General features: G+C 36.8%; 1 protein-coding gene across 1 annotated transcript in view; it reads right to left on the bottom strand.

Moving 5' to 3' along the window:
* TRHDE (thyrotropin releasing hormone degrading enzyme) overlaps positions 1–24,358 on the bottom strand; it is a 197,339-nt gene that overhangs the window by 108,902 nt on the left and 64,079 nt on the right. Inside the window, exons 4-5 of the mRNA XM_062491203.1 lie at positions 8,566–8,720; positions 2,706–2,819 (exon numbers count right to left, since the gene is read on the bottom strand). Of these exons, the coding sequence (XP_062347187.1) occupies positions 2,706–2,819; positions 8,566–8,720 (269 nt within the window). The remainder of the gene's footprint in view (positions 1–2,705; positions 2,820–8,565; positions 8,721–24,358) is intronic.

The following is a 24,358-nucleotide window of genomic DNA, read 5'->3' as shown; positions in this document are numbered from 1 at the left end:
TTACGTTAACTACAATGGATGAAGGACACCTCTATCAGAATGCCTCTTCATTCTGTTCTTCATCCAAAATTTTAATCACAGAATAAGCTGAGTTGGAAGGGATCCACAAGAGTCATTGGATCCAACTCCTGGTCCTGCACAGGACCATCATTAAGAGTCACACCACATGTCCAAGAGCACTGTCCAAACACTTCAACTCACAGGTTTGGTGCTTGACCACTTCCCTGGGGAGCCTGTTCCTGTGCCAAACCACCCTCTGGGGGAAGAACCTTCTTCTAATAGCTAACCTAAAGCTCCCCTGACACAACTTCAGGCCATTCCCTCACGTCATTGGGCATCACACACCAGTGCCTGCTCCTCCTCTTCCTCTCATGAGGAAGCCATAGACTACCATGAGATCCCCCTTCCGTCTGCTTTCCACCAGGCTGAACAGATAAGTGACCTCAGCCAGAGGATCCAGGACATAAGGATAGCAAGGGTTTAATAAGGAGTGGATTTCCTTTCTCATTAAGCTTATGCAAGCATGATTAAGTATGGCAGTAAACGCCTTTTGGACAACACAAAAAATTCCGACGTATTGGAATGTTCAATAAAGTGTTGCAGCTCCATAGCAGTTGGCACTCTTATCCATTCATCTTTCCAGCTGTAAAAGAATCTATGAGACAATTGAAGAAAACCCGATAAAATTAAAAATGGCAGGGGGAGAAAATATTTAAGAAAGTTAAAGAACCCAGAGAATAAGAAAAAGCCAAGAAATGGGTTTCAGACCAAAATCAAGGATCCCTGTTTTGTGCAGAACTTGATGCTGTTGGTTTAAGTAATAATGGTGTGACATACCTAACAGACAGCTCTTCTCAAGAGTCTCAGGTTCAGCCATAACAAGGCTGTGAATGCTACATAAGATGGACACTTAAAAATGCTCAGCTCTGCTAAAAGAAAAGCATCTTCAGACAAGTCGTATCAAAACTTCAGTGGTTTTTAAGCCTTAATGGTGAAAGTAGCCTATAAATATCCAACAACTTAGAAAGGAAGCTGTGGATAGATCCCACTTTTTCAGATGTATCCATATTACCCAAGCTGCATTTCCAAACAGAAGTCCTATTTCTGGAATGAACTACCAGTTTCCCAGTTTAACTGCCATTCCTTGTTCAATCCACTCTTCTTGCTTGTATTCTGCTAAGATGCCAAGACTTCACATGATGGGCATGTTATTTGCATAACAGTGAACATTATAGTCATTCCACAGAAATTTCAAGCAAATATACTATATTCCAAATGATTTCTAAAGCAAAGTTATTCTGAATTTGTTAGACTGTCTATGTGAAGAACAAATGAATGATGATTTGAAGATAAAATTCAGTGTATAAATGTTGTCATTTATGACACTTCACTATGCTAAAATCACAAAGGCCTGCCAGATTTCATTGCATTCATAATTAGAATCATTAAATTGTAATTCAGGTTATGTTCTTTATAAAGATGAATAGCATGAGTTTTAATATAGCCAAAGCCAGACAAACCCAACAAGCCTACCTATGCAAGACAGTTGTCAGCTCAAATAAAGGTTTTCATTTTCATAATGCAATTATAAACCAAAATTGACACCTGAAAAAAAATTAAATACTACAAAGAATTCAAATTTCACAAGAAGCATAACTAACCCAAGAATAATCTATATACAGCTATTTTTTAAACTTAGCTTTAACTCAAAATTATAGCATCTTCATTTTATGGCACACAAAAGTTAATGGGATAAGTACACTCAAGAAAGCACACAGAAATTTAAAAAAAAAAAATCAGATGTTAGTTTTTAAGAGTTTAAGCAAAACATCCAAGCCCCAACAAATCTGTCAGATAATCATGATCTATAATAAATATTTTGCCACATAATAAAAATATACATAAGCACAAAAGATTAGAAAACATAAACATGCCTCCAGTGGACATTAAAATCCCTATAGGAACCTTCAACGTGGTCTCATATATTATTTCCTTATACTGAGGTCTCATCTCTCTTATTTTTTCTTGCAAATATAATATAGCTAGATTACAGCAATTCATATAAACCGGGAGCTGTCTAGGTACAATATGATATAACAGAAGGACTCCAAAATAATGTCCCAGCATGGAATTCCCAGTTCCCTCAGAGAGCTCCGGTCTCTGCACACTGGTTGAAAAAGCATGTCCAACTGTGTACGGCTGAAAACCATACCAAAGTATAAAATCTCAATTTATGTAACCCATGCTAATTTAACATTTACTCTAGACAAACAATACCAGGAAGATAAAAAGAGTATATTTAGGAAGACGAGAACAGAATACTGTGAGAAAAAATACATTCCATTTTATAGAATGTTTTAGCCAAACATTTCTTTCCAATTTGTCTTGTGGATAAAATCCAATGTTCTCAATGTTTTAAAAAATAGACCATGTTAAATCATAACTGCTTTAATCCAAAATATTTCTAAGCAGAGACAGTAGCTATTTCAATGCTGGGTTACAATAGACACGACATTATTTCTTTTGCAATAAATTGCATTTTACACTTTTGGAATGCTGTCAAATTATTTCACACCTAGTGATTTTGCTTCATTCAACATCTGATACTTGCATGCATCATTTAGTATTTTTCAGCAGTCCCTGTCTATAACAGCAGAGCAACTTTTCTGTGGAGCCTCCACATTAACAAAATAGAACATACTTACCATGTTCCACCCTGGGTAGAGGTAATCTGTCCCAACAAATTCAAAATAGTGAGCAAAACCTTCTTTCAACCACACATCCTCCCACCAAACTGGAGTCACAAGGTCACCAAACCACTAGAAAAACAAAAAAGTTCAAATGAACAACTTTAACAACCTTTGTATTATGTTTGCTTATGTTTCACTTAGACAAACACATTTTCCACACATAAAACAGCAATATTTACTTCACACTGAGATTCACTAACTGTATTTTTCTTGGGCTACTTAATTCAACATTACAGGATGCATAAGTTAATGAAGTAAAACATTAGAAAAGACCAAGCAGGGCAAAATAAACATTGAGAACAGTATTCATAGTGTCAACTTTAGTTGTCTGAAGTAGATGCTCACCTAGGTTCAACAGACTAACGTACAAACTGGAAAGAAAAGGGCTTCTAATTCAAGTAATCTGATCCACTACATGGAAATTTCGTGATGCATAGCTGAATATTGAAAAACATATATGTGAGAATGGGAACACATTCTCCACCCCAGACCTAAATATTAGCACTTCTTCCCCCACACTTTCTGCCCACTAAGATTTACAACACTACTGATGCTCCTCTCCTTGGAAGGCTTCTTAAAGAAAGCAGTTTTACATAATAATGCCAGCTCTCTGTGGGTAGGACTGAGATGGCTAAAAGCAGGTAGTTGATGCCATTTAGAGAAGATACTAGGGTATGTGAGATACTCACAAAGGCCTAGGAAATTTCATACACAACTTAAAGGACATCTGCAGCCTTCACGAACAGCAACCAGAAGCAGAGGTATCTGCAACTGCACAGCCCACTTGTGTATATGTAAAGGAACCCTGCTTAAGCTGCCTGCCTCTCCCATTTCCTCCAGATGATTCTTCAACATCCCCACTGGTTTCAATCCAATTCAGCAAGAAGGACAGAAATCTCAATAATAGCTAAACTCAACTCTCAACTGAAAAGATGAGAAAGGCATGAGCTCAGGATAAGGGAAGAACACAACCATTATATATTCTGCTCACTAAGACCTCAACAGACACAAATCTCACAGTACAAGACGTGTAGGCGTCAGAGGGATTTTACACAGAGCTGGGATGGTCATTGGAAGACAGATGACAAGAATTCATAGGAAATCAGATGTCATATATTCATCTGCTGATGGATGACAGTGTTTAAATGATTATTTAAATTATTTACATTATTGCAATGTGTAACCTAAATTATGTTACACCAGTGGTAAGAACAGAAACATCAACAGTATTATGAAAACCTATTTCATCCTCTCTGTAGCCTCTCTTCTGCCAAATACCAGAAGTTCGTTTAAGCAACATTATCTGCCAGTTTTCTCTTAGTATTTATTGAAATTAGTTATAATCAACAGAGATAATTTTGATCTTTCATGTGTAAGCAAGCTCTAAAAATACAGAGAGGGAGAAGCAATTAAGTATTCTAGAGGGAAAGACTCAGGTCAGAGCAGAGGAACTGATGCTGAACTATAATGAGAATGAGGAATGAATGGAAGCAGAGCTGGCCCACAAGCAGTTCGATGTCATGACAGCTGTTTTGTTTAAAGGCTTTGTCTGGGACCTGAATGAAAGCTGTCACTTCTGTGCACGTCTTTGTGGAGTGAGAATGACACCACAGAAGGATCAGTGCTGCAATGAGGATCCACAGTGATGACAATACTAGAGCTTCAAAGAACAGACTACCTGGAAGATTACCAGACAGCCACATAAGGTTCAGCAAACAGAATTCAAATTTTAAAAAATGAAGAAAAAAAACACAGCAATGCATGTCACTGACAATCAGCTTAAGAATTTAGAGAGAAAAGATGAGGTAGATAGAAGTCATATTCATACACTATATGAAAATAAACTTAATGCACACTCAGTATGGCTAATATAGGTCAAGGCTATCAATAAATTAATTCTCTACAAGGCCACTAACCATAGAAATTGATCTTAAGAACAATTAACTGAATATATAAAGAAGTGCTGGAAATATATTCATATAGCTTATGCATTTTCAGAATTTGAAACAATAAAATGAATATAACTTTCATACACCAAGAAGTATGAAAGTTAAGTTCATACTAGAGGAGGTTGCTTAAATGATTTCTAATGACTAAACATAACAGCATAGTTTATTTCCTGAATTGAAGGAGTACTACAGAACAAATATTAAATCAGTGGTAAAATCATCATTTTGAACTATGACTAGCCAGAGAAATTTAAAAAAAATAAAGGTTGTCAAGTTCATAATACTTCGTCCTGTAATTTTAATTAATAACATTAATTTATGTTGCTACAAAAGAGAATTTCTCCTACTCCTTCATGAGTTTTGTGGGTTAATTCATTAATGATACAATTAAAATTATTTGTTTAATTATACACACAAAGGAAGAAATGTTACAAGGCATTAAAACCAGTATGTGATATCAGTATGAAAATGCAGGGAATTTGTTTAACTACTTTCGAGCAGTGTCAGTGACAATTATGGATGTCAGAGAGAGAGCAGTACCCAGAGGCTGTAAGCAATAAAGCCAAATTTTACAGTAGAAATATGCTGTTATCTTCCTAGATGGTACATCAAAGGAAACCTGTAAGTAAAATATGTTATTTATTTATTTATTTGTGTATTTATTTATTTGTGTATTTGACTATAGGCTGTATTTGCCTTGACTGAAGACCATCACTTCATTTTGAAATGTATTGACCACATAAATTTCTCAACTCCCTCAGGTATCATGTTCAACCTGATATGCAGAAAGCACTTAATTTACAGATACACTGCAAGGACATTCTTTCCTATATTTTTCTTACAGACTATTTTAAAAAAAGGTTGATTTAGAAGTTTTTAATTTTGCTTCTGGTTTCATGCCTCTATAACTCAATCTGTCACAACACGTTTTCTGCTCAGGTGGGAAAACTATCACAAAAAATCATGATGCATAAATTCAAATGACTCTTTCTTCAAAGGCTATAGATGGAACTGATATATAATATGCAAATAAAACTGATTACTACCTTAACAGAATTATTTTAATAAATTATGGTAATTATTTCAAGCTATCAAATAAAGCTGGTAGAAATACATGTGTTTTGACCAACTCATGGTTTGGAACTTGGAGGACAAGCTTTTATGCCAAAACACTCATATGATCAATTTTTTTTTAATTAAATAAACAAAATATTCTGAAAGAACACTCAAGCTGAAATATCAAAAAATAACACCTTACAAAATTACTGAACCAAAACTATTGAAGTAACTTTCATGCATCTCTTCTAAAACATGTACCTAAAAATACCTGGTCAAACATGAAAAGCTGTGAAGAAACTGAACATTAAGTCCTTTCTTAGACACTTTTTACTTGTATTTTAGCAACCACTCAATTGGTCCTTTTGCAGTGCTGTCTCTCATTTCCTATCTGTCCTGAGCACTTTGCTCAAGCATTAATACAGAGCAGGTTTGGTAATTACAATTTTTAAACAGTCAAATCTAAAAGCAATAATCTGGATTTTTAGTATTAATCTGATTTCTCTAATCTTGGAAAAAAACATTAGCAAAGTAATTGTGGTGTTACCCCATGTAACAGGGTTCTCATACAGATTTGTTTACTATATGCTCTATAAATCTTGAAGTCATGGGTTTAAAGTCTGGAAACTGGACAATGACACATTTAAAAACAAACAAAAAAAACCCCCACATATTTTAGAAGAGTTCTATTTCTCCTTCCCTGAAATATAAAAAAAAAAAAAAAAAATCAAAAGTAAACCTGGAGATGTGGATTCTAGTTTTGCTTGCACCAGAGAGATTTTGGTTCATTTTTCTTACTCTATGTGTAAAAATGAGTGAAGGGGAAGAATATTCATGTTTCACCACAGGCCTACAGGTGATATGATGCAAAGCAAAAGACAATGAAAAATGCAGTGAATAAATAACAATTAAACAGCAGAGGAAAGTTATCCAACATGGTCTTGATTCAGTACATTTTCAGCTAATATAGTATTGTTTAGAGTTCCTTGAGGGGCTTCTGAATATGGTAAAATAAAAGTAGAAAAAAAGGACTTAATAAAGACAATGTGATGGAGGTGGTAGGCAGTGTATTTCAGGTCATATTTTTTGAGGGCTTCTCCCTTTAAACTTTACTTGCAGGTGAATAATCCATATTCTGATGACTCAACTCTGCATCCAAAAAGTAGAAACAATGCTTCTTTAAGTTGTATTTTGACTTGAGCAAAGACCTAATCTGCATGGCACTGAAACTGAAACAGCAGCAACAGGAATAGAGGAAGTTACTTGTAATTAAGCAAACAGCACTGGAAGTAGTATCAACATGGACATCAAGTAAACCTTCTCACCTGCCATTTTAAGGTCAATTAAATGCACTTTATGGTGATCGTATTCCTAAAATAAATTCAGCTACAGTTTTTGTCCACCTCACGATCCTCTGAAATTCCCAGAACAATGTAAAAAGTCTTAGGTCTCTACAAGACTCAAATAAACAAACTTGGCCAGTTACAGATGTGATAACTGCCCACATCTGAAGTGTAAATTGCTCTGGAAGCAGAGGAAATTATCAAAGTGCTGCAAAGAGCAACTGGAAGTAATGAAACTACTTCAGAAAAAACAAGACTTAAGCTGAACACTTGGAAAAAGTTACTTAGTATCAGATTTAATCAAAAGCTTTTAAGGGAAGCTATATAACCCTATAATCAGGAGCACTGAACCCAGCACTACAAACAGATCTCATGGAAAAATTTAATACTCACAGGAGCTGGGACTTGATGACCTAATGTATGTTTTCCACACATGATTCCTAAGGCACTGTAATTTTTCTAGCTGAACTGTGTACTACTCTATTGTACTGCACAGTGAAGAGCTTATAGCAAAATCAGATGACAGTATCAAGATCAAACCAGCAGTGACTTTCAATAAAAATTTCATGTTTTAGTTGAGGACTTCATATTCATCGACCAATTTAATATGAAATACAAACATGAACCACACATTATTTTCAGGTTCATCTGCCAGAATGCCATTACAATGGCTCCCTTTTACACAGCACTTTTTATTTGCAGAAAGTGTTAAGAATTTGCATTGCCTTTAAAGAATACTGTGTGAAGTCACAAATGTAAGCCATGGTGATTACACAGTAGGATTTCATTCATTTTAACCTCAAGGCTATGATTATGCCTCTTATGAGTTCAAGAAAGCATTTCCTGCCCCTGTAGCAAATTTCTTCAATAACATCTGCATTCAATTCAATATTACTAACACTTGTAATGTGTTTAGCTTGAGATAAGAAGATGGGAAAAACGTAAAATAAATTGTAATATGGGTTTATTATTTTACATTTTCTTACTGACACAATAGTTTCTGTACACATAAAGACTCGCTTATCCACCACTAGTGAACAGAGAGGGTCAATACAAACTGGGGAAGAAACTGAGAAGAAAAAGAAAATGGATATGTGTATATATGACAGAAAACATAGGCTACTACCAATTTGACTTCAGCCGAAACATTTTTTGACCTTAACGTGAAACTTAGCATGAATCTGCTACCAATATGTTTATTCTACACACCAGTAACAAATCACTGACACACAAACAGATCATGACACAGGGAAGCTGTTAGTTGCTACCAATTTTCTCTTCTATCCCCATTTTGAGTCTTCACACTTACTGTATTGTAGGGATGTGTCTTACAGGCCTGTGTTATATGGATTCCAGTTGTAACAGAAATCACAACCATCCAAGGGTACAATACAAATTCATTTTCAGTTCTGAGAAGGAGCACACGGTTTCTGACATTAATATCAAATACGTGAACACTTCTAATACCTGATGACATAGCTCATGTACAATGACCATGGTGACATCCAGTAGGTATAAAATAGAAGAAATGCTTGGATCTAGCAGTATCCTTTGCTCCACAAAAACACTCAGTCCCCAGTTTTCCATAGCAGCATATGGATGCTTAGGCACAGCCAACAGATCTAGAAATAGAAAAAATATATGTTAACTCCTTGCAGGAGCTACTGTGCTGAAGAGCTATTGTAAGAAGGACCATAAATCATCACTAAAAGCATTTTAAATAACATACATGGAAAAAAAATTTAAAAAGCTCTCTAGTAATATTTTTTAGGAAACATTAATAAAATATTCATTTTTACCTTATGTCACTCTCTGCTCACAAATGATTACTGTATTATTGATGTAATAGAGTACTTGGTATTTCTAATTAAGCTTTCTATACAGAAGCCACCTTATTTACAACACCTTGTTGATTTACTTCTGGGTTTGATGCTGCTTCTCGTGTCTACTATACTATATCAGCACCGTAACACAGACTCTTACTACAAGAATTTAAAGCAACTCCTTTATGAACATCTTACACATCAAACTGTATGTAATGACTGACATTTAGGGGTGCACTGAAGAAATAAATACTATTTCACAACATCAAGAAAAATGGCAAATTGTTCAGAAGCCCCAGTTCTTACTAAACAAGGCATCTTCCAGCGTGTACTGTTGCTAGCACACATCCTCTGGGAGCAAGACTGCTGATAGCCACCGCTCAGCCCTGCCAGCTGGAACAATGGAACCATATGCAACTTAAGGAAATTCGAGTTTTGTGTTCTGTAGCAAGCGAGAAAGTATTAGGAACAAGATGGGACGGTCCTTCATCAAGTAAATAAAGAAGCACCAAGGAATCTCTTGCAGTGCCAGGATGTTGAACAACTCAATACATGTCTTAGAAGGATCTTACTGCAGAAGATTGAAAAGGAATTAAATTGACTACCGATCTGGAAAGAAATCTAAAATTACAGTAAATTTCCATAGGGAATGAACCAATACACAATTTTGCTTCACAGTGAAAAACATCTGAAAGAGCCCAGAAAAAAAACTGTTGGTCTATTAGAAGCCCAGTACAACCCATGTACGTATCAGACAGAATTTTGGAAGCTACAGTGTGACATCAGCATGGCACTCCCTCCAGACAAACTAATTAGCTGGACTTCTCAATTAATTATCCTGGCTGCCACATCCCTCTCTCATTTGCCTCTACTACTTCTGCTTCCAAAGCTAGTTCATTGGCAGTTATCACAAGTCTGCCTAGGTGGTCCTTTACTGGGTGACTTCCTAACATGAACAAGAGAAATTTTGACCTAATTATTCTAAATAATACTCGAAATTGCATTATAGCACTGACACCTCTCCTAGGTTTGTCTGTTTTGGCTTGCCAATGTGTGTGCTGGAATTGGCTTGAAAGAACAACCAGACTGCAGGAGCTCTACTCCAAGTTTCACAAGAAAATTGCCACTGAAATACTGGGAAATGATAATTTGGGTATATTCTGGCATTCCTAAAAGGGCCTGCTTCAAGAAGCATAAAAATACCAACCTCCTAGTGAACACAAGGCAAGTCTAGCAGCTACTTCCAAATATATGCAGAAAATATCCTAATCACAGACATACTTCAAATGCTAAAAAATATTTTATAGAAAAGCAAACACTAGAACATGAGACTAATTAAAGAAAATAATGTAAAAACCCAAAACATGGTGTTCAAGATTAGGCATGTGAGGAAATTCAAAACAAAATGCTTTCCTTTTCTTCTTCAGTTGAAGTTTGAACTGTACAATTTTTTTTTAGAATAACTGCAATTTGTCATAAATGACATGCAAAATGAAAAGCTCCTGTCTGCTATACAAAGAAGGAATAGGGATGAGGGGAAAGACACAAACATCACTGGGTGGAATCATTTCAGTTAACGGCAAGTTTTCATTAACATTATGCAGGGTTCTCTCCCATTCTCAACTCTGTAAAGAAAGCCATAGCTTCTCCTACACCAATTAATATTTCCTCCAAAAGGTGTCTTCAGAGGGTGAATACTGTTCTTATTTATCCCACTTAAGTTTTCAGCATTTCCCTTCAAACACAGGACAGACCTAGCACAAAAGTAAAAGCAGGTCCTTATTTTTCACTGTCCTTTCATCTCTTTATTCTCCTTTGGTTTCATTTGTATTTTATTTTTCTAGTCAAAATGGATATATTTTGTCAGCGTCATCTAGTAATAAACTGGAATAACTTTTGTGCAACTGGGAAACAAGGGTGAGGTCTCCCACTAAACATATTTACAGGCTAATTATAGGCTGTCTTTCATTGTTTGTGCTGTTGTGTTTGGACTGATACTTTACAGCACTGACACACCAATAAAACCTTCCAATCTGAGGGACAGATAACTGCCTTGAAGGTAGGCAACCACAGAGGAATATTTGAAATCACTTTTATCAAACACACCCCCATTTCTCTGCAAGCCTGAAAAGTCCTTTCACGCACCGGCTACTGCTGAAAGGGCTTTTCTGAAGAGAGAAAACAAAACATATTAGATAACCCTGACAGTTTCCAGAATGCTAATCCTTACAGGTGACATGAGCATACCAATAATGTTGAGTGAATACGAGCACACTACCATTTTCTAGTACAGGGTCTGATACACTTCACTTTAATGCCAAAGAGACTTTCTTAATCTCCACTGACTGACAGGATGGTTTCTAAAAATCCTCATCGCCACAGTTTTTTCTTTCTTTTCTTCTTATTGTCCACGTCTTAATTGTGAATATCCAAGCCTCGATGTTAATCTTTCAGTGGCTGGTCTTGGATAGCTTCAAAAATTTCTACTACCTTTAAATAAAATTCCAAACACATCTAGTTTTGTGGTAAAAGACACAATAATCTATATCCTTCTCTGGGGAGTAATAAACTTTTGATTTCAGAGGAACTATGTGTGATGTTCAAGTCTCAACATGAGAATTTGTATTTCCCTGTTTATCATGCCATTAGAGCCCTGAGCAAGGTATTCTGTGATCCTGGAGGTGACATCCGTTAAGGTTTTAGTGTCATTTTTAAGGAGTAAGGTACAAAGGGAGGAGTGATAATGCATATTTTGATGGAAATATCATTCATACATACTGCTGCATGAAAGTGTTCTGCACCAACTGCAAAATGGGAACTACTGAACATGCTGCATCCAGTCACTCTGTACACTATTTAATTAAATTCTTTGTAAAGCACTTGTGAATGTTTGATTATGTGGATATTGCTGGGGAAATAGAAATGTGTGTTATTGCTTGCAGAGAATAATATCCTCATGCATCATAAAACTGTTACTTGATATTTCGTGATACAGCAGCGCAGAGTCCCATGTAGTGCTGGAATAATAAAGGGTTTCCACCTCCTGGCCTTCACAGAGACTAAATTTATGACCAACAAGTAAAATTACATGGCTAAAATAAAATCACAACACAAAAATGTGTTGGAGATTCACACTAACATGCTATACTGATTCAATTATTTTAATACAAGGACAGCATTTGGGTTTCAAAAAAATCTATTTCCGTGTGACTTTTGTGAAAAATAAATTAAGTTACAAAAATTGTACATAGCTCAACAGCTTGTTTTATTTCCAAACATTTAATTAAGGCATCATAACTATGTGAGCTTACATCAAAATATAATCTTCTGCCATTATCAACGAGTTATCATCATAGTGCAAAATAGAAATTAGCAATTTCCCATCTAAGCTGGCCACAAAGCAAACACACATTTGATGTTTTGTTTTTGTTTTTTTTTATCTATTAATTTAGTATCTGTATCATAAACAGTATCTCAAATGATAGTGTTTTCCAATCTTTGCCACTCAGTCATGGTATCTTCTAGGTTCTGTTAGAAACCATTGTATTCCACAAAGCACAAATGGGGAACATCACTCTTACTTTAAATGAGTGCAAGATTAGAACAGAAAAGAATTAAATGCAAAATTATTCAGCTCTCTCATGCAGAGTACCATGAATTTGTGGGGCCTTTTCGCCCTCTTTACCATCCTACTTTTTTGCAAACATCAAAGCATCATCTTTATCACTGTGATTCCACTACATTTAACCACCCTCATTTACAGCTGGACAAGGATATTGGTTTAACATACACACATCCTCACTATACATATAAACATGAGTGCAGGCAAAAACACCAACAGACATCCACATCCACTTTTACCAACATTATGTATTGCAATCTTATTTGTTTTAGCTGCTGGCTGAAGTGTAACCAAGGGCTAGATACTCCAGAACATAGGACATTTCCAGTATGAAATTTCTAATAGTCATGGTGGAAGTTAAAAAGCACTAAGGAGAAAAGAAAAAAAAAAAAAGTCTCCCAAATAAATATCTGAGACCCCTAAAACACTGCAACTTGTAAATGATAACTTAGAGTGAGAGACAAGAATTTTCTGTCAAGCATCTTCACACATATATTTTCCTTAATAAACCCAGGAGGCATGCAGGGATAAAGTGTCCACACCATGACCTCCATGGCTTTCCCTTATAATCCCTACTTTTATTACAGAAATTACACTACAAGAATAATTTGAATTTATCTATGTGCCTGTCACAATCTTATTTTTATTCACTTCTTTAGAGGCTTTCTTCAGGATATTGGTGCAGGTATCTTGCTCCCAGGATTTCCACTTTTTTGACAACAAATTCAGCAAATTAAGAGGAAGCATGGGCTAGTATAATTTTATTTAAATCATGCCATAACTATGTTTTTTTTGCCGTTTCCTAGTACTGCATAATGCAATCAATAGCTTTATTAAATCTCTCTAAAGCCTTGTGCAATTTCCTAAATGAATGCTACTGTACCAACAGGAAAAAAAAATAAAAACCCTGTTTACCAGAAGGGTGTGTATTTCTGCCACTCCGATTCCTTAATCAAAGTAATTTGTTTTACTAAGTAGAAGATACTTTTCTGCAGCACAATACCATTTCACGATTTATGCAGATTTTAAGGAACAAGCCAAACACATAAAGTGACAGATCTCATTAAAAAACAAGAAGTCAAACAGTAGTTATTGTAAGAAATATCCAAATTTTCTACTGATAAAGAACTGATGATAATGGTACTTACAAGGAATATCTAAATTAGCTGCTGATTTATTTTTTTTCTGCACTTTTTGATTAGTATATGTCAGAGAATTTTGTACTGGAAAACCAAGTGACTTCTTTATATACATTCATTCCCTTAAAAAGATATGGGGGAGGGAGGAGGCAGGCAGGGGAATGACACAATGGGATGACACACCAAAAAACCCAAACATCCCAGGGCTGGTAAAAGCTCTTTCAAGCCAATGTTTGAGACACTTTGAAACACCCTATTTTCAGAAAATACTAAGTGCATGTTTCCTGAAAACTAAAGCAATTCAGTATTTCACTTTTGGCAGTTATGACCTAAATACCCTAAACTAGCTGTCTTTACACTTAATAGTATTCTTCTGTCTTATCTCAGTGCATATGAGGTATTCAAATGACGAAGCCACAAATAACCTGGGTGAGGCCCCTACAGGAAATCTTCGACCAGTGTTTCTGTTCAGCCAGATGCTTATTCTGTCACCCACCAATTTTTATCCCCAGGACTATACCAGCACTACCCTTCTGAAAGCTTGACACTTAACAACCCACACGGATGCTGGCCTGCAGAGTTAATGCAAAGGTCTAAAATTGTTTGCCGTTATTCTGGTCAAATCAAATGGCTTGTTGCAGACCCTGAGGAGAAATCACTACCACACAGCAGTTTATTGCTGGGTTTTTTATTGCTTCTTATTGCTGTACAAAGTATTACTTAACATAACTGACATAAACAATAGATGGATTCTCAGAGTATTTGATACACATAGCAGATGTTTAATGCAATGTGAATATTAAAGGATCTAAGAGGGAAAAAGAAGTGGGAGAGGAACCTGGAGAGGGTAAGGAGAGAGAATATGCAGAAATAGAAAGAAAAATTTTGCTATGTTTTCAAGCAACTGAGCCTTGACACTGGGTGATAGCTAGTTTATAGTTTAAGAAAATAAAATAGAAATCTGTTGATTTTATTTGACATGCATGCTATTAAATTTCTTTCAGTTTTGATACCCCCAGTCCATAGATCATTGCTTTGTTATTTCAAAGTATATCAAATGATTCAATGTTAAAATGAAAAATGAATGCAATCACCCATTGAGGATGAATTGTGCATCACCTAGGCTGTATCGATCTGCACAGGAACAATGCCATTCTTTTAAAATAATACCTGGACAGATCATTATGAATTGCTGCACAGTATTAAACAAGGAAAAAAAATCTTCCAAAAAGTTTCTTTATAAATATATTTTTTTTTTTCTCAGTTTCAGCCTTATGTGGGAATTCGAACAGGGAGCTGTATGGCTCAAAGCAGGACACAGACTGAAATGAGCTCAGGTTTCTGTTACTCCAGGTAACAGGGGCAGTACTGTATATGCATCCTCTAAGTATATAAACAGTAGATGAACAAAGAAAAAAAAATTCCAACTCTCAACACTGAAATATCTGGAGAGAGGAAAACAAGAAATACCTTTGTCACCTTCATAAATACCGTTTCTAACGTAAATACTAAGAGCACTGACATGATGGAAAATTGCCAACAGCCATTTTCCTACCAGAGTTAATAGAGCATGAGGATTCTATGGTTGAAAACAACATGACACTGATTACTGAGCACTATCAGTATGAATGCTGCTGTAAAGAAAATGATCAAGTGCCACTGCCATATTCCTTCTCTTTGCTGCAAAATCAAGGTGCAGGCACATAGAAAACTCCAGAACTCCATTCTACTTAAGAAAAGTAATGAGATTTTTTTTTTTTAATCTGGCACACATTAAACTGATTTGCATCACAGTAATAAAGAGATGAATGTCTGCATAAGTACAACACTCTGTATACTAAGATTTACTTCTTTTATGTTTGCTTTGAAGTGAGATCACATTCACAGGTGATGGGTACAGTTTAACAGGGGAAGTAGAAATAGGAATTTTGGAAAGCCAGGCAATTATTTAGCATTAGCAGTATCTTATATTTCACCATGGATATAAAATTACAATGTACCTAATCATATTCACTACATCTGAAGGCAATGCTTTTGTGGGGACTGTATCTATTTATCTTCTGTTCCAGGATAAGATGAAGAAATGCAAACGGACCGTACCGCATAGCTCCTGAGATACTGTTTTTAGATCTTGCTGTGTATCCAAAGTCCTAGAACAAAGTTTATCTTACATTCTTATGCAAATCCTTTTGATGTAATAGATCAGGATAAAAGTTAATATCTTAACACTAAAAATAGCAATCCGTTCATCATTTTGTTTATTAAATGATTTTAATAAAATAATAAGTATCTTTATATGACATATCACAATAAAAACCCATCATCTTGAATTCTAAAGAAACACAAGTAACAGAGGACTCACTTTGTCCTCATGCAAGTTCAAACTCTCTCCTTCCCACTCATCTCTAAGGATGCAACAATGTAAACCAAGTCTGGTCTCAGAATCCATATTCACAAGAGGCTCAAATTACACCCTGATGGATCACCTTGGAAGTCCAAGGTGAACTTCTTGATGCATTTAAATTTCCTAGAGAGATTTAAGTAAGTGCATTTACTACTTCAGTCTGTTACCTATCAGCATGGGCTCAGCCTGCCAACAGCGTGCTGTCCAGCAACTTGTGGCAAGTGAAAAAAAAATCACAGTTAAAAAGCAGGTATGCAAGACTGTGACAGAAAAAAAAAATCATGTCTCTGCAGTTACCCTGTTTTTCCCATAGTAAAATGCAGCACCAAGATCTGAACCACCAAGAAGCTTCACTTTCTTGCCACAGGAGTGCTGAGTGGTGGGCTTCACTTAGTACACATGCCCTGTTATGCAGAGGCAGACAGTAGCATGACTCCAAGTAAAGAGGGGGTTTTTTAACCCTACACTGTTATCTGAGGGGGATGGGGGAAGTAATTAAAAGAAATCAAAGAAATTAGCAAAATGGAAAAGCAGAACAGCTGAAACCTTCAGCAGACCTGAAAATCTCTCTGAGCATGAAAAACAATAGGAACAGATTCAAATGGTGCTTCATTCTGCACCTGGAAGCAACTGATACTAGTGATGAGCAAGACAGTAATTAGAAAGTGACCTTCGTTCTGACAGTTGTGGGTTCCAGACATACTTCAAGTGTTTAATAATTTCAATTAACTCAGAGAATAGAACCCAAACATGAAAATCTGTCACAAAAACGGAATACTGCAAACTGTAAAAATAAAATACCCCAGAAAGAAATATTTGTTATCTGAAGCTACAAAAGAAAAGCAACACACTAAAGAGAGACTGGTGGCCGATACCAATGAACTGCACTACTTAAGTTTAGCATGGAGCTAACCAGAGCTGACAACAAAAGAGACTGGGACAGACCTGGGACAAATCTTTCAGGAACAGACTAGGCCTGACTTTCTCAGAAAAAAAAAAAAAAAAGAAAAGCAGACAGAGCCTGGCAAACAACAGGAGCCACCTAGTCCAGAACAAAGTTTACGGTTATCAGTCAGACCTCTGACACAGGGTGTAAGATTGATAATCCAATATCCCACTAGAAAATAAACGCAAGATAGAAAATCATCCAGAGCTCAGAGAACGTGTGAAGCTGCACACACAGTGACAGTCTGGACAAGAAACAGTCCTTGTCAGAGCAGGGGAAGAAATTCTGAAAAGGTGATGGGTTACAGCTCTCCATTCCACCAACAGAGTGACTATATCGACAAGGGGGATGATGACAGCAACACTTACTCCTATTAGCACTTCCTTTGTACTTTTATGATACACAAATGCCCTAGGGTATGGTACTGTTATACTTTTATATTAAGAGTGCCTTGTTAGTTCCCTTAAATCACATTTAAGCCAAATACAGGTAAAAAAATCAATCATACATTTTATCAATAACTTTCAAAACTGACAACACTGCTGAATGCTTACTAAATTTACCACCAAGCAGACAAAAATCTATGTTTAATGTAGTTACACTGATCCATACCTACAACCATATTGAGCTGGCACTGACAAGGAGATAATGACAGCTCAGGTCCTTGTGCACACCCTTATGTTTCACATTTTCCCAATCATCGAAAACTTATTCACAAGTTCTGTTCTGAGAATTCATCTGCAAGAGCTGAACTTCTCACTGAGTACTTTCAGGTGCTCTCCTCCATTCCCTTTGAGATCCCCATATTCCTTCGTTAGTTAAATCACAACAGGCTTTGAAACGTTCCTGGGATCTAAACAGACTTACATCTTTCATCCTGACTCCTTCTGTTTCCTCCATTTTTGAGGCACAGTCTGTCCATTTTTCTTAATACTGCTTGTTCACTTCCTTAGATATGCAAATATCTGTTTATTAGACTAAAAACATCTTCCCTGCTAAACTGGCTGGTAAGCAGCTTCTCCAACTTCAGTGGGGGATAACATTATTTTCCTCTCACTTTAGTAATTCATTTGCATTTCTTCAGTGTCTAATGTGACCTCCACCAGAGCTTACATTCTCTATCAGTCTTTACTTGCATTATCCAAAGATCTAAATAAATACAATGTATGCAGCTCATTGCTGACTGCTGAGACCAATAATCCCAACACAACAGTAATGAACCACTATGGGATAACAGTGTGCTTGCAGCAACTGAACTCCACTGCAGCCTCAGTGTTCTCAAAGTTAGAGCAGAGTGAGACAACTGCAGAACATAACAAATAAGAAAATATAAAGGAGATACATCTTCCCTTGCTTTTGCACAAGGAAAAACCTGTGTAAAATTGGAACCTTTTTTACTGTCTACAAAAGAAAGTATTTTGAGAGATCGTTGATATCAAGTATTCCTGTGTTAGATGAATATACAAAATTCAGGCAGATGCCATTTGAAAAGGTTATGCATTCATCTTATGATGGCACACTGTATCAAGTTTTACAGAGTAACATTTCCTACGGGAAAAAGGAGGAAGAGGGCACCAAGAGATGTTCAACAGTTTTGGAAAAATTAGGAAAAGGCCAAGCTAAAACCAAGCACACACACCAAAAAAAGAAAAAAATCATTAAGGACATACATTGGAAGTATTGTAGTGGAAGTCCAGAGAGCTGTTAGTGCACTGAGATGTGCAGGCAGAGCAAAAGAACAGCATTATCATCATGTGTAGTCAATGGAAGAGATACTGAGACTCCTTGGAATAATGGATTACGTGACCAAACTTGCGCCAGATGTGGGGCATTTTAATCAATAACTGCTGTAACTACTGCTGAGAAATCCTGTTTACGGACATTGTAGAAGCCTAAAAACGCAACAAGAACTGAGATAAAAAGATCTTCCTGTAATCCCACAGCCAATTCAGAAAGAAGATGACAGAAAAATAAAGCTAAATTCTTGAAGTATCTTTAACATGGCATCAGTGCAGTCCTGTAACAGAAGCACACAATGGCTGGGACTGGAAGGGACCTCCAGGGGCTATCTTGTCCAACTCCCCTGTTCAAGGAGGGCCATCAAGAGCCAGTTGCCTACAACTGTATCCAGATGGCTTTTGAATATCTCTAAGGAGTGAGACATCACAATCTCTGTGCTCTCTGGCATTTAGCAGACTATCATTCTAAGTTTAATAGCTTGTCATTTTTTAAGACTTTGTCAAACAGTTTGAATCTTACCTCAAATTTAAATCAGCAAAATAGAACAAGATCAATCAGGCCTCCACAAATCAACTACCACTTACAATCTTAGTTCAAAAGATAGTATTTTATGCTAAAGTCTGATTAAAAATATGCTTTATATAATAGCATTTTGTACACTTTTACTAATATATTCCCTGCAAGATATTTTTTTCTGTTAGTGTCCATGTTTTACTTAGAATACTACTGTGGAGTAAACAGAGAACTTCTGTCACGGCCAAATGAAATAACTTTTCAGTACTCAGCAGCCAGAAGAATTGCAGACAAAGAAGTATATCTACTTTTTCTCCACATATTTTGCATTTCACAAATTGCAGGGTGATGACCAAAGCTAAGAAGGTAACTTGAAAAACCAATAGAACACTATCTTAAGATAATGAAAGACAGGATTATTTCTGAAAAAAATGAAGATACAATGCTGAAGGAACTGAAAGATCCAGTGTCAGAGTACCAAGAAAGACAAGGGAAAAAGCTGAAAAATATCACCAGAAGGCCTGAGAGACAAAGTTGAAACAGAAAAGAAACACAAACTGAGAAACAAGACAAAGAAATGAAAAAGTTTGCCTGAGACAGACAGCAAGTAAGAGATGAGCTGAGGAAATGTTGTCACAGGGACTATGAATAAAAACAGAAGAAACATTTTGAGATGATGAGGAAGGAGCAAGTGAACACACCTTGCTAGGACACATCTGCACTTCCTCAGGCTTATTCCTGTCAGGTTTTCTGTATCTTCAATGCACAGAACTAGAAGAAATAGAAAAGCTGTGGGAAAGCCCATCCACTGCTCAGGTAATAAAGAACTGAATGAGCTGAAGGCTCATGAAGTATTAAAACAACTCACTTCAGCCATTATTCAGTTATTAGAGATGTTAACACCCTAGATGTTCATGTACTCTGCCTTTTAAAACTTTAAGTAGCCAGAATGGCTGCAGAGAGTTTCTCAAGAACTCTGGAAATTAATAACACCTTGGGAAAACTATAACTTGAAAATCATTGAAGGGCAGGACTAACCCAATCTCCTTTGACAAGGTAACTTACATAGTGAAAGAAGGAAAGGCTGTGGATGTTTTCTACATGGGTATCAGTAAAGCCTTTGACTTCATTCCCCACAGCATTCAGCTGGTCCAACTGACTGCTCATGGGTTGGATGGATGTGCTGTTCACTGGGTTAAAAAATGGCTGGACAGCCAAGCTTAGGGAGTGATGGTGAATGGAGATACACCCAGCCAGTGGTCAGCCACCAGTGGTGTTTCACAGCACTCAGTATTTGGGCCAATTCTGTTTAATATCTCCACTGACAACCTAGACAAGGTTGCACCCTCGGTAAGTTCACAGATGACATCGAATTGGGTGGAGTGTTGAATTTCTGAAAGGTAGGAAGGCTCTGCAGAGAGATCTGGACTGGCTGGATCAATGGGCCAAGGCCAATTGACTGAGATTCAACAGGGCCAAGTGCCAGCTCCTGCACCTGGGTCACAACAACCCCATACAGTGCTACAGGCTTGGAGTGGAGTGGCTGGAAACCGGACAGAAAAGGATCTGAGGGTGCTGGTTGACAGCAGCTGAACATGAGCCAGTGTGTGCCTGGGTGTCCAAGAAGGCCAATGGCATCCTGGCCTGGATCAGCAATGGTGAGGCCAGCAGGACCAGGGCAGTGACTGTCCCCTTGTAGTCAGCACTGGTGGGCTTGTACCTCAAGTCCCGTGTACTAGTTTTGGGCTCCTCACTACAAAAAGGACATTGAGGTGCTGGAGTGTGTCTAGAGAAGGTCAATGGAGCTGGGGAAAGGTCTGGAGCACAAGTCTGATGAGAGGCATCTGAGGGAGCTGGGATTGTTTACTCTGAAGAAAATGAGGCACAGGAGGAACTACACACCTCTGTACAACTATCTGGAAGGAGCTTGTAGCCAGATGGGGATTGGTCTCTTCTCCAAAGTAACATGCACCAGGACAAGAGGAAATGGTCTTGAGCTGCAACAAGGGAAGTTTAGATTGGGTATTAGGAAAAAATTCTTCTCTGAAAGTGCAATCAGGCAATTGGAACAGGCTGCCCAGGGAAATGATGGCATTATCAACCATAGAAGTGTTCAAAGAATTTGTGGATGTGACACTTGGGGACACAGTTTAGTGGTGAACAACGCAGTGCCAGTTTAACAGTTGGATTTGATGATCTTAAAAATCTTTTCCAACCTTAACAATTCTATGGTTCTATGGAAAAACTTTACACGGTGCAGTTGCATTTGAGAGCAAACTTGTATACACAAAATGCAGTGACATGGAGAATTGAATGACCACATGAGGATCAAAGATGTTGAAGGAAAACCAGCAGCTAAAGTGAACAAGCAAAAGAAACCATAAAAACAAGTTTGAATAAAGTGAACATAAAGCAGACAGAAATTCAGTACAATCAATTGCATCTGTCAAGCACAGAAGCCGAAAGCCTTCCTGATCAGCCCCTGGCAACAAGAAAGATACCAAAACAGATGCAGCACGTTCTTCTGAAATAGCACTATTTGTCCAAGCACAATCTTGTTTATGCCCCATGTTATACCATGACATTACAAAGTCATGGAGATAGATGCCTGCTCGCAGTACTAGTAGCCCACTGAATACATAAACTTTTCCAATTATACAGAAATCAGAATGGTTTCACTGAGTAGAATTCCATTCTCTGCATCACAGATTTAAAGTTATATTAAAGAACCATAACAAAGTTAGGTTTACAAACCTCATCGAAACTTGATAACCAATGAATAATTTACATTAAGATAATACAGGTCTCATTTTAAAATGTTTCTATTATGATGACTTTTCTCTGTTACAATCATGATTTTCCCATACTATCTTGCTTCATTATTATTTACAGAAAAAACAATTTCTGATCATTTCTCTCAAAAGTAAAAATCCAATTAGAGATTTTGCTGCATCAGTAATGTTTGATGTAGACCATGACTGAGCATATAGGCTTTTGTTTACAGAAAATGTGAGAATAACTTGCACAAAACAAGTATTGCAATGTCTTCTAGAAGAAAGAGAATAAATTGCTAGATCTTAACTACAGTGAAAGGCACAAAGAATGCCTAGTATGGAATCAGAATCTAATAGTCCCTGAATTTAGGAAGTCTTTTTGTTCTGACTCTCATCAACACAGAATACACAGCTAATTTAATGTGAACCATAGAAGCATTCTTAAAAATCTTAATAATATTATCCTGAGGACCACTGCAGTTCTGTAGCAAACCTAGAAGCCAGGACACCAAGTCATCAAATCAACTGCACTGAAACTGTGCAAAACTCACACCAAAGGCTTTGAACCCAGTTCTCCTTCACACTGAAGACATGATCTTCTCCTCATAAAAGACAGGCTATAAAATAGTCTGAATGAACAGTGTTTACACGTGCCTCCAGGTCCCTTTTCAGTGCTGGAACAATATAAATCAAATGCTGGTTCAAATGTAAATCACATTCAGAAGGACTAAGGATGTGCTTAAAGCAAATTATTAGGTATGTGAAAGATCAAAGCCTAGCGCTCTACTGGCATCTGAGAATGCAAATGAGAGATGCAGACAAGGCTGAAGAAAAACAAAGGACAACTGAAGGATTATTTCTTGCTGCAAGCATTAAAAATATACCAGTTTAAATGAAACAGTAACAATTATACCAGTGGAGAAATCCTCTTCGTCTCATGACTTTACTTGATGGAAGGCACATTACAGGTATTTCTGTAAGGGGCCACCTTGGTTTGCCTTTTTGTGCTAATATTTTGGTACTTCTCAAGATCTTTTACTCCTCAAGCCAGTTTTGTTCTTAATCTTTTAGTAAACATTGAATTTTCCCCCCGTCTGCATTTCAAATAGAGCTAAAACAAGCAAGGGTGATTTTGTTCAACACTTTCAAAGGTGCTGAACCTCCTCTGGCTAGCTGGAATAAAAATCCGCAGCTGTTACTAGTTCTTTATGAATATTCCAATCCCAATTTCTTCTTTAAAGCTCCAAAAACTGTTTAAAATAAGTACAGTGCATTCTTCTTCAAAGATAACAGGAATGGTACTGTACTTTGCATTACCATACATAATCTCAGTACATTCCTTGCCGTCTGTGCTGACTGGGAGTTCAGCTTGATGTCAGCTTTGGTATAGCAGTGATGACAAAAGATTGTCATCTACAGAGGCAAATTACTAGGGGCTTCCAGAATACCAGCTATCCTGCCAGCAAGAAAAAATGAAACACATATTTATTAAAAGACACTTTTGCCTCTTGCCACAGCTATATGCTGCACAGAGACCTGCTATTTAATTTACAAGTAAAGATTCAGTGTTGCAGTGACAATACAAATTTCAGTGAATGGAGCACTATGCCTGACAAAGTAATGAGGTACAAGATTACTACCTGTCCTTTCAAACTTCAGTACCTGAAGTAACCAATGGACAGCTTTAGAACCATCAGACAAAAAATGAAAAATCCCAACCACCACTTCAGGATCTAGAAGAGCATATCCTTCCATTTGGTATTTAAAATCCTAAATAGCCATTCTCCACAGACATTCTCTCATCATTTTATAATTTTTCTAATAAAATAATAAACTTAGTTTATTTTTGTAATAAAAAATAAACTATTTTTTGTAACAAAATAGCTTCTATTGAAAAAAGTCCAAGTGCAATGAATTAATTGTATGAAATTGTATGCAATATAGAGAAATGTGTAATTATAGAAATATATTCTAGCAACTAAAGAAGAAAGACCCTCATAACAAAAGGAACCCTCATAACAAAAGTCATCACAGAATTCTGCTACTTAGTTTATACGGTATCAGTCCTTCTGGCATTAGTAAAGTGTCATTACTAGAGATTTCAGCTCCTGAAGTGCTTTTTCAAAGTCAGAGAATTGACTTGCATCAGCACACAATCTGATTCATGTAAGTACTGTTGAAATCACAGCTAAGAGAGCATGGTCTCCAGGCACATGAATCCCTGTAATAACTTGCCCTGGTGAAAATTCAGGCATTCTGGCCTTCACATAACTCTCACTGTCAATTCAGCATACCTCTT

This window comes from Cinclus cinclus, chromosome 4 (genome assembly GCF_963662255.1).
Source record: "Cinclus cinclus chromosome 4, bCinCin1.1, whole genome shotgun sequence".
Taxonomy (NCBI): Eukaryota; Metazoa; Chordata; class Aves; order Passeriformes; family Cinclidae; genus Cinclus; species Cinclus cinclus.
The sequence above is the reverse complement of the archived record's forward strand: the minus strand, read 5'-3'. Positions and strand labels throughout refer to the sequence as shown.